The sequence below is a fragment of the Wickerhamomyces anomalus genome (assembly GCF_001661255.1).
Source record: "Wickerhamomyces anomalus NRRL Y-366-8 unplaced genomic scaffold WICANscaffold_6, whole genome shotgun sequence".
NCBI classification, from domain to species: domain Eukaryota; kingdom Fungi; phylum Ascomycota; class Saccharomycetes; order Phaffomycetales; family Wickerhamomycetaceae; genus Hansenula; species Hansenula anomala.
This window is the reverse complement of record NW_017567115.1, coordinates 76,760-88,167: the sequence shown is the minus strand read 5'-3', so window position 1 is coordinate 88,167 and position 11,408 is coordinate 76,760. Positions and strand designations below refer to the sequence as shown.

Genomic DNA, 11,408 nt, shown 5'->3' with positions numbered 1-11,408 from the left:
GAAGGCTTTAATTGAACGAAGGCTACAGCATTTCTAGAAACCTAAAAGTACCAATATAACATATATTTTCAAAAGTTATCAACTCTTTAGTGGTGACTAAAGAATATCTCGCAAAAAAAAATCACAAAACTATAGTTTAAAAATCACATCTCTTTCTCTCCTTTGCTCTATTTCAATTCATCATCAATATGCCTAATTTTATCTTCATTTTCCTCACGGCCTTCATGAACAGCAGCACTAATTTGTGATTGAACAACATGTAATTGTTCTGGGTGGGAGTTTTGCCACTCACGTAATTTATAAGTTTGACCAGTTAAATCCCAATATAACCCACGACAAGTTGTATAAATACCATGACGACCTTCCCATAATGGATAAATACAAACCATAAAACAAGTAAAGAATAACCAAATAATCAAAACAGTAACCCAACCAGTGAAAAATTTTTTACTGAAAATGTATTTGGAACCATACATTGGCATTGGCCAGACAATCAAAAATGCAAGAGCCATGAAAATACAAAGGTACCCACCAATTTTAGCAGACTTGGCCAAATGTGCAGTTTCTTCCTCCAACAATTTATCTTTATTTGATTGAGCCAATTGTTTCCCAACTGTAGCAACTGAAGTTATTGGGTTTAAATTTTCTTTATCATTTTTTTCATCATAGACTTCACCTTCACTTTGCATGATTTCTTCAGTTTCATCAACTCTTTTGATTTCTTTCAAGATTTCCCAGTCAAAAGGTTCATGTTTAAAGCAAATAGTTAGCACTGGAACAAAAATTAATGGAGATAGTAATGAAACAAGATTACCGATCAACATTGGATCATCTTCAAATAAATTATCGTAACTTGCTGAACCAAACATACTTTTAGCAGAAGCTAACCAACTAATAATCCCAACCAATGATCCAAGAACAGGTGAAATCACTGCAGCTGCCCAATTTTGTCTTGACCAAAACATTGTTAAAGAAGCAGGAATAACAGCAGATGCAATAATGATACCCATCAATTCATACAAGAACCCCATACTAACACCACCATAGTGCAAACCAATGGAAAACCCAATCATAATAAGACCAAAAATAATACAACTAGCATGAGAAACCAAGATTAGCTTTTTACCTGAAGCCCTTGGGTTGATATAACCCTTATAGATATCATAAGTACAAAGCGAACTCACAGCAATTAATTCAGCACTCATAGCTGAAGTGACAGCCATGAAAACCAACAATAAAGAAGCGACTGCACCACCTTTACCCAATAAAGTGTAAGCAGCAGTTGGCAAGACTAAACCTTCAGCAACTTGAGTAGCACTCAACCCATTTGGATAATACATGAAACTTGGACTATCTTCTAAACATCTACAGGCTAATCCCATTGAAGTTGAGATCAAGCAAGGAATAGCAAACCATGCCAACCCACCGAGAACATATCCTGGTAATGAAGCAGCAGGAGAAGCAGCAATTGCCTTGTTCCAGTAACCCTCTAAAATTTGTAGTTAGTATATCAATTCTTGAGTGAAAACCATGTTATTTCACGCGAACATAGCAGTTAATGAGGTACCCAAAGTGAATGAAGTTCAGCAGTCAGCACTGCAAAGTACCAAAAATCCACAGTAACTCTTATTTCATTTCACAGAAACACACGGGAATAATCTAAACAAATACTTACGATCCCTAGATTAATTGTTAGTATTAATTTCCAAAAAATGTGCTTTTTGTTGCAAAGATTCGCGGTAAATGAAAAACCATTCAAATCTGAACATTTGCAGCAAGATAAACTTCAATTTTATACTCACATGAACACTGTTGGGAAGTTTCCTGAAATGTTAATTAAAAAGAACATCCCACCTGATTTGGAATTGAATGTTAAATATGAACCTTTATGATTTCCTTCAATTGGATGAGTCTTAGCCAATTCTGTTAATTTATCATACACTGCACTTGGAGAACCTAATAATGGACTAGCAGCATAAACGGAAAATGCAAAGACGAAAATGATAATAACAATCACAACAGTATGTGCATAATCTGTCAAAAAAGTTGCCTTGATACCACCAAATAAAGTATAGACAACAGTACCCAATGGCAATAAAAAGATAGCAGCAACTGGGTGCATACCAGTCAAGAAATTAACCGTGGCGGAACCACCAGCCAATAACATAGCAGTAACCAAAATGTTTGTTGCAAATGCGAAATAAGTATAAACCAAATGAGCAGTCTTACCATATCTAGCTCTGACAATTTCAAGATAAGTATGTGCACCTGGGGCAATTTGCTTTGCCTTAATAGCTAAAGTTGCAAACAAAATGATTTGAACACAAGCACCTGAAGCATACCAAAACCCACCAGAGACACCATTTTTATAAGCTTGAGTAGTGGATTGTAAAAGAGTGGCAGCCCAAGTCCAAGAACTAACCACAGCAGCAGCAATAAGAGAAGTATTGACACTTCTACCAGCAGTAGCGAACTCTTCAGCAGTGATGATTTCCTTTTGATAACGTCTCAACATCGCAGTGACTGCAATCATACCAAATGCAAAGACTGCACCTAGCCCAACAACAATGGCATAACCGGCACTTTGTGGTAAAGGGTTTCCTTCTAACATTATCACAGCTTCCTAATTGACCTGGAATGAAAAGCTCATCTCAACGGTCTTGCGTCAGTTTGAGGATCTTTATGAAGTTTTATATAAAGTGCACTGTCAGAGAGTCGCGTGCCAATAAGCTCACGCTGATAAGAATTTTTTTTCGTTGATAAGCTTCATGCCGAACAAATGAGTTTCTTGAAGGGCTGCCAAAAGCTTGACAGGGACAGGGACGCTATTGGAAAAGAGCTAAATGGATGACTCTGAGATCTATTGAATGATGAGTGATTCTCTAGAGTCTAGACATCGTGGATTCTGGAATTGTAAAACATTTCAATGTGTATATCACCTTTGAAAGTGATTGTGAAAGTGATTGTGGGTATTTTTTGAGCTCTGTAGCATTACAGTGATTTGTCCTGAACAATAAAGGGCTTGAAACTTGAAGATCACGAAATAATTGTCCACTCAGTTACTCACAACGAATCTATACACAATGAACTCAATTTGTTCCCTGTGTTAAAGCCAGCCGTTGCTTTTTGACCCAAAACGGTTTTCCCTTTTCTCATTGGTGGAGTTAATCTCGAGATTGGAACGCCGGCGAACTCAGCACTTCATTTAAGCACAAATGATCACCAATAACGATGATGACAACACCAAAATCAACCAGTGAAAACCCAGAGATCTAGATCATGATGAAAGAAAAATTTGTGATCAGGGAAAGCTGGAACGATGAAGAAAGCAACGGCAGAACGAACAATCAATAGAAAACGGCTTCTCAAACTATCTTCTCGAAAACAATTGATATCTTTTCTGTATATCCTCTAAAACTTTACTGAACAAAGGCGAGCTGTGTATTCATAAAATCAAAGTGATAACAAGATCAGGTCATTATTGAACCAAGTATCATAGTCTAGATGGGAACCAGCAGCTATCAAATCATGAATGTGTTGATAGGATCAATGGCGATGATATCTGATTGTTTTTCTCCAATAACTACCACCAATTGACCAAGATACCTGAAGTTTAATGAATGGGGATGAAATTTCAAGCTGCGTGTATGGTACAAATAATCTCTTGAAGAAATGAAGTGCTCAGATTTATGATTCATTGATACTATGGGTTGATACAGTTCGATTCATGAATTTGGATAGCACAAATGCTTCACTTTTGATCCATTAAAAAACATATCCAGTCAATTCCAACAACACTAAAACCAGTATGAATTAGGAAAATCAGTACTTCTTATAAATTTCAGATAGATCAGTTGAAATTTTAGATGCGACATGGAAGTGAATCACCGATTCATTGTTTGTTTCAAATCACCGACGGATATAGTCGCTTTTTCGCGAACATGAACCACTTCCAACGGAGAATTTTAAACTACTTTATCATTGAAAATGATTGATTGAGATTTTGAATAGAGTATAAGAAGTCCAGCTACACAGATATTCAACTATAGAACACCTTTTATTAAATTTTTTGGATGTACTCAAGTGTTACTCAAATCGCCAACTTTGTGTGGGACAAAATCATGCCAGATATAGAACGTTGTACATTTATTCATCCGTATAATTCTTGAACAGCTGGGGTGAAAACTTCTTGAGGTACTAATTCCTCGTTGTCGAGTGAATCTGTTTCAACAACTGTGGGTGAATGATTGTACTCCAAAGAATCAAAAATTTTTCAACTTTAGTATCATCCATCTTGCACATTGGTTTACAAGTGAATAGATATACAAGAGGCTAAATGACTGAATTGTTCAAGAAAAACCAAGAGCTAATAGACTATGTCTATGCTAATTTCAATGGTGTTCCCAAGGGAAGTGATGATTATGAGAAAATGATTTCAGGAATGCGGTATGTTGGATAGAAATGTTACCTAGTTTGACATAATTGACAATACTAACAATAATTCACTAAAGTTATAGATGCTGGGTTCCTGAATTGAAATATGCTCGTATGAGAAGACATGAAAGAGCCTTGAAGTATGGTAATATTAGTATTGATGATTTTGAGACTCCAGATGAATACGAACAGGCCCGCTTAGATTATTTGAAAACCGTTTTTGGAAATATCAAAGGTGAAGCATTTGTTGAAGCACCTTTCTACGTTGATTATGGATTCAATATTGAAGTTGGTGATAAGTTTTATGCCAATTTCAACTTAACTATCTTGGATGGTTCAATTGTAAAGATTGGACATGGGGTTGCACTTGGTCCAAATGTCACTTTGACTTGTGCTACCCATCCTTTAGATCCTTACATGAGGGTTGATGATCATTATGAATGGTCCAGGGAAATCATTATTGGTAATAGGGTCTGGTTAGGTGCCAATGTCACTGTTCTTGCTGGAGTCCATATTGGGGACAATGTTGTTGTTGGTGCCAACTCCGTTGTTACCAAAGACATCCCAGCCAACTCTGTTGCAGTTGGTATTCCAGCCAGAGTCGTCAAGAAGCTGGAAGTGGTTGAGAGAGGTAAATAACTTTAAGATGCATTCGTGATTGCAAATTTCAACACATTGTAGAACAATGGCAGCCTGAGCCACCGACAATTGCTTTCAAAATCTCTTCTTTCACTTGCTTAACGAGCCCAACGGCATCTTCAACTAGCGGTCTTTACTTTACAGAGCCAAGTGCCTTTCTTGAAGGGCGTTTTCAAAGAGCTTAACCACAGTTTAGCGATGATGAAACCGTTGAAAAAAAAATTTAATAGCCACAGTTGTAGACAACCACATCAACAAAAGCACAAACCACAGTGCTCATCGCCATCTGGAGCTATACAAATGGACAACCAGGGAAATATCATTTAAATGGCACAAGATGCCCTTGTTTTCAGCTCGCTTCTGAATTATGTTTTCATATTTTGAAAAAAATGTCGGATCTTGAATCAAACAAGAAAGAGCACTTGGTTCAGAGAGTCGTGAGTTTGAACTCAGCTCAAGCTCATGTTGATGAAAAAGATGCTGATGCAACGTTGAAATTCATGGAGACTTACTCGAGCCAAGTAACTGGGTCATTGACTCCAGAGATTGAGAAAAGAATCAGAAGAAAATTATACATTTGGTTAGTTCCTCTACTTATGATGATTAATACCGTGTTATTTGTTGATAAAAGTGTACTATCTTATGGTATATTGTTAGGGTTGTTTGAATCAACTGGTATTTCGCATGACCAGTATAATAACTTGAACTCAATCTTCTACGCAGGTTATTTTATTGGTCAAATTCCATTACATTTTTTCCTTCAAAAATTCAATTTTGCAAGATTTGTCTCTTTGATATTGTTCACTTGGGCAATTTTGATCTTTTTAACAGCCACTGCCTCAAATTATGGCGGATTGATTGTGCTCAGATTCCTATTAGGATTTTTTGAAAGTGTGATTATTCCGGCTATTGAAATTACGTTGTTACAATTTTTCACCCCAAGAGAAAGAGCAATGGTGAATCCAGTATTTTGGGTTAGTTCACAAGGTCCTGCCGAATGGATAGGTGGATTCATATCTTATGGGTTGTTGCACCTAAAGTCACCACCAATTCCTCCATGGAAAATATTTATGGTTATTATCGGTGGGTTAACTCTGATCAATGCAGTTTGGGCATTATTTGTTTATCCAAGTAATCCATCAGAGGCAAAATTTCTAACCATAGAAGAAAGAGTCCATTTGATTAGAAAGATCCAAACAGCCTCAAGCTCTTCAATTGAACAGAAAACGATTAAGAAATATCAAATCATTGAATGTATTAAAGATCCACTGACTTGGTTATTCACTTCATTTGCATTGTTCAGTATGCTTCACAATAATTTAATGTTCCAAGTAAACATTTTATATGAAGCTATTGGTGTTAAAAGACTAGGAGTAACTCTTATAAATGTCGTGGGTGGTGCTTTTGGCTCAATTTTCCTGGTAGCTGGTGTCTTTATTGTTTATAAGGTCAAGGAAAGTTCTGCGTTGGTGATTCTCTTAGCAGGAACTCCAGCATTAGCAGGTGCTTTAGGAATGGTTTTAGTGCCTTGGGATAAAAAACTTTCACTGATTGTGATGTTGTTATTAAGTGGTCACACATTCGCTCTAGCTTTCATTGTCGTTGTCGGTTGGTCAACTTCATCAGCATCAGGTTATACCAAAAAATTCTATAGAAATATTTTTTTTATGTTTGGGTATTGTATTGCCAACATTATTAGTCCACAATTATGGAGAGGCCATCAAGCTCCAAGGTACTATCCAGCATGGATCATTCAGATTGTTTTATCGTTCTTCTTGCCTATACTGATTGGACTTGTGATTCATGTTATCTTGAAAAGACGTAATATTGAGAGATTGAAATACATTGAAGAACATCCAGATGAGAAATATGGTCAAGTTGTCACCACTGATCCCAACACTGGAGAACAAGTGGTGGAGGAAGTGGATATAGCTAACTTAGACTTGACAGATTTAGAGAACAAGTTCTTTATATATCCCTTGTGAATATAATACTACGAACTAGATTGAAATGCAGCGACCGCTTATACCCGATAATCAAACATCAACGAAAAAACGTCAACAATCGAAAATTCCATTGAAAAGTATTATTTTTATCAGGAAGTTCAATTTGAAAGAAATCTCGATCAGTGATATTGCAGTATCTCAAAATGATCTGTCATTTCGCTGGAATCAGTTCCTGAATACCATAAATGAGCCAATGGCACCATATTACTAGGGTTGACGATACCGTGGGTATTCCACGGTCTGATTGAAAACAGGTGTTTGATCATCATGAAAAAAAAACTTCACCCTTAAACCAACAACACAAGGAAAATAACATCAAAGAGAACTAAAGAATAATGTCTGGTGAATTTGACAATGAAGGTATCCCCTTTTGTAGGGACTGTCAAACTTGTGATACTCCATGTACCAGTAAGTTTAATATGTATCTTAAGAGAAAATATCCACAATATACTAATGATGGCAAAACTAGTTGAATGTATCCGTGAAATTGCTAAGATTGAGTGTGGTGATGCTTCCGAAAATGTCAGCAAGCCTGATTGCGATTCATGTGATGATTCATGTGAAGATAATGTTTGTTGTGAAGATGGTGACGCCGACAGTTGTTGTGGTCAAGGATCAGATTCGGATTGTGATTCATGCGAAGAGGAAGGTAAGGATAACTGCTGTGATAAATCAACATCATCTTACGAAGCTTGTGCAACTCATTTCCAAAAGGCATTGAAAGATTATTACAAGTATATCGAAACTGGTCAATGTATTTGTCGTAAATTCTTCAAGAATTTAAACACTTGTTGTGGAACAAAAGTTTCAGGTCCTTCAATTTACCAAGATCATGATGAATGCTTTGTCAAATCTTCCTGCTCACGCAAGAAAAGTTTCACTCCAAGATGTCGTAGTCGTCGCAAGGTTAAGTCTTCATGTGGTGAAAAAGGTGGAAATGAGGATATTTGCAAAGACTCCTGTGAAGAGACCAAGGAAAACTCTTGTAAAGATGCCTGTTGTAAGATCAAAGAAACCCCATTGAAATTCAGTGAATCAAAAGATCCAGAGTCTTTGACTTCCTATGAAGCAGTTGCTTTCAACGTTTCTGGCATGACTTGTACTGGTTGCAGTAAAAAAGTTTTAAAGGTTTTACAAAATATTGAGGGTATTAGCTCAATCAATGTCACTTTTGTCACTGGTATTGCTGAATTTACAATCAACAAGGATATCTTGGATGTTCCCCAGGCTGTTGCTAGAATCTCAAAAGAAACAGGTTTCAAGCTAACAAAAATTGAGTATGATTTCCAAACCATTGATATGATCATTGGGGAAGGAGATTTGAACAAACTGGAGGAATTTGTTGAATCAATTGAGAAATTGGATAAATCCACATACAGAGTCTCCTATGATCCCCAATTTATCGGTGCTAGATCACTTGTTTCCAAGATTCCAGGCTCAAAATTAGCACCACCAAAGTTTAACAAAGCTTTGGAGGAAGGGAAAAAGAAACTTCGTTTGATGTGGATTAAATGTGCTCTATCATTAGCTTTAGCCATTCCTGTTGTTGTCCTGGATTGGTCTCATAATTCGGTCCCTTATGCCACAAAATCTATCGTTTCATTGGTTTTAGCTTCATTGGTTCAAATTATAGCCATTCCTGAATTTTATATTGGTGCTTTAAAAGCATTAATCTATAGTAAAGTCCTGGAAATGGATATGTTGATTGTTATTAGTATTACTGCTGCTTATGTGTTTTCATTAGTCATTTTTATTTTGAAAAGAGTTGGTGTTTCGATATCTATTAATGAGTTTTTCGAAACCAGCTCGTTATTAATAGCATTGGTCTTGGTTGGAAGATTATTGTCTGAAATTGCAAAAGTTAAGGCTGTTTCCTCGATTTCATTAAGATCTTTACAAATTGAAACATCTATCTTACTTCAAGATGGCGATGAAATTGAAATTGATTCTCGTTTGCTGGAAATGAATGATAAAATTGTCATCTCTCCTCATTCAAGAGTTGTTACTGATGGTTTTATTGTTTCCGGAGAAGGCCCAATTGATGAATCCATGATTACAGGTGAGTGTTTACCTGTTATGAAGAAAGTGAATGATGAAGTTATTGCAGGAACTTTTAATGGCTCTTCTAAGCTAATTGCTCAAGTCACAAGACTACCAGGGAAAAACAGTATCACCGATATTGCAGAATCTGTGGAAAATGCTTTGGCTGAAAAGCCCAAAGTTCAAGATTTAGCTGATAAAATCGCTGGGTATTTCATTCCTGTTGTCATTATGATTTCAACTATTGTCTTCATTGTTTGGATCATTGTCGGTTTGAAAGTTAGACATCAATCAGGTGGTAAAGCCGTTTCTGTTGCAATCACTTATGGTATTGCAGTGTTGGCAATTTCATGCCCTTGTGCAATTGGTCTTGCTGTTCCAATGGTGTTAATCATAGCAGGTGGAGTAGCTGCACGGGAAGGTATTATCATTAAACAATCAAATGTTTTGGAAAATGCATATAAGGTTACCGATGTTGTTTTCGATAAAACTGGTACACTTACTGACAATGAAATGAGAGTGGAAGACTTCAAAATCTTGGAAGATAATGGAATCGAAAATGATGAAGTGATCTCTGTTGTCAAGCAAATGACATTGAACAACACCCATCCTGTTTCAGTTGCGGTTGCCAATTTTTTAGATCAGAAGGATGCTTCATCTGCTGCTAAGATTGAAAAAATTGAATCAATCTCTGGTTCTGGTATTCAATGCGAATTTAAGCATTCAATTTTGAAGCTGGGAAATCCATACTGGACTAAACTTCACAACCATGAAGTTGTCAAACCGCTATTGGAGAAAGGTTATACATTGCTTTGCTGTGCAAGTGACTCCAAGTTGATCTGTGTTTTTTCATTGAGAACAGAGCTAAAACCTGAAGCGAAGGATGTTATTCAATTTTTATCAAAGAAAGGTCAAACGTGCCATATTGTAAGTGGTGATAATAGGAAATCAGTGGAAATGGTTGCCAATGAATTGGGCATTTCCTTATCAAACATTCAGTTTAGAGCTACCCCAAAGTCTAAACAAGCTTTTATCAAGTCTTTAAAAGGTGCTTCAAAGGAAAAGGTTGTCCTATTTTGTGGCGATGGTACCAATGACGCTATTGCTGTTGCTCAAGCTGATATTGGTGTTCAAATTGGAACAGCCTCTGAAGTAACCAAAGCTTCATCAGATGTTATTTTATTGGGTGGGTTAGATGGTATTGTGAAGTTGCAAAGCCTTTCAAAAAGAACCTTTAATAGAGTTTTCTTCAACTTCATTTGGTCAGCCATTTACAACTTATTTGCAATTTTGCTATCATCTGGTGCTTTTGTCAAAGCCCGTATCCCTCCTGCTTACTCTGGAATTGGTGAAATTGTTAGTATTGCACCAGTTGTTTTAGCAGCTATCTCTCTATCCATTAAATGGAAAAAAGAATAGAACGTCAAAGCTCCAAACTTCTTCTGCTGCAACTGCTTTTTTGGAACTGCTTTTTTGAACAAGACTTTAAACAATACAAATATATGATGCTGATTTGATATTTCAAGTTTTCAACAACCATTTGAGCCTTAGATGTAGTGTTAAATGAGAGGGTTGCGCGCTGAGACTGCAACTAGTTTGATAGGTTGACCTCATTTGTCTAAAAACACTTCTCTGGATCTTCCTTGCCCTTTCACAAGTGTTTCAACCCATTTTGACTTCTTTAACCAGTAACCAAATTAGCTGCATCAAACCTTTTAAATTGTGAATCTATTTCAAGGTATTTGAATTCAGAAAGCAGTGATTGCACTTGCACCTCCAAATCATATTAAATCCATATAATGTGAATTGAACCATCCAGAGTTATACTCATGAAAATGTTGTGGATTACGTTCAAAAAGGCAGTGATTGCACTTGCACTTTTGTCACATCACTTCAAACAGGCTCCGTGATGACACAAGAGTTCCCGCGAGTTGGCACTTGAAACTGGACTTTGACAGTTGATTTCAAATAATTGAAGAACATGAATCTTAATCAAATATCACTCTCTAGTTTGCGTTTTTGAGTCATGATCAAACAAGTTTATATGGTTTTTGTGTCATGTCGATTTTAATGTTTCACAAAACCGTGTTGATTTACGGCTTTTGTAGGAAAAACGACGGAATCGTGATACGAGTCGTAGCACAATTAATAGAGTGATTATCATTTTCAAGCCTTGTATCATTGTTTAAATACTTCAGTTTATTGCCCAGCTTGTGACTTCTTTCAAGGCTCAGATTGTAACACATTAAATATCAGTCACGAATAACAGACAAAGTGATGATCTTAAAG

General features: G+C 36.5%; 4 protein-coding genes across 4 annotated transcripts; 3 read left to right on the top strand and 1 right to left on the bottom strand.

Annotated features, from left to right (window-relative positions):
- Nucleotides 1-5: 5 nt before the first annotated feature.
- Nucleotides 6-2,821, bottom strand: WICANDRAFT_106905 (sodium:solute symporter family protein). Its single transcript, XM_019180485.1, has 4 exons — nt 1,803-2,821; nt 1,676-1,680; nt 1,185-1,489; nt 6-1,151 (listed from the first exon to the last, which is right to left on the bottom strand). The coding sequence occupies exons 1-4, from the start codon at nt 2,609-2,611 to the stop codon at nt 168-170; spliced, it is 2,103 nt and encodes a 700-aa protein (XP_019036582.1). The 5' UTR covers nt 2,612-2,821; the 3' UTR covers nt 6-167.
- Nucleotides 2,822-4,336: 1,515 nt separating this feature from the next.
- On the top strand, nt 4,337-5,073 carry WICANDRAFT_34896 (sugar O-acetyltransferase; the record flags this gene model as incomplete). Its single annotated transcript, XM_019182250.1, has 2 exons — nt 4,337-4,446; nt 4,512-5,073. 2 exons carry the CDS (start codon nt 4,337-4,339, stop codon nt 5,071-5,073), a joined length of 672 nt encoding a protein of 223 aa, XP_019036581.1.
- Nucleotides 5,074-5,462: 389 nt separating this feature from the next.
- On the top strand, nt 5,463-7,058 carry WICANDRAFT_64727 (uncharacterized protein; the record flags this gene model as incomplete). Its single annotated transcript, XM_019183792.1, has 1 exon — nt 5,463-7,058. One exon carries the CDS (start codon nt 5,463-5,465, stop codon nt 7,056-7,058), a length of 1,596 nt encoding a protein of 531 aa, XP_019036580.1.
- Nucleotides 7,059-7,920: 862 nt separating this feature from the next.
- On the top strand, nt 7,921-10,541 carry PCA1 (cation-transporting P-type ATPase PCA1; the record flags this gene model as incomplete). The annotated part of the gene is made up of 1 exon (XM_019182808.1): nt 7,921-10,541. Exon 1 carries the CDS (start codon nt 8,172-8,174, stop codon nt 10,536-10,538), a length of 2,367 nt encoding a protein of 788 aa, XP_019036579.1. The 5' UTR covers nt 7,921-8,171.
- Between the last annotated feature and the right edge of the window lie 867 nt (nt 10,542-11,408).

Coding starts and splice junctions, on each gene's coding strand:
- WICANDRAFT_106905 (XM_019180485.1), bottom strand. CDS start 2,611: ATGTTAGAAGGAAACCCTTTACCACAAAGTGCCGGTTATGCCATTGTT. Junction 1,152..1,184: donor TGAGTGCTGAATTAATTGCT/GTGAGTTCGCTT, acceptor GATATCTATAAG/GGTTATATCAACCCAAGGGC.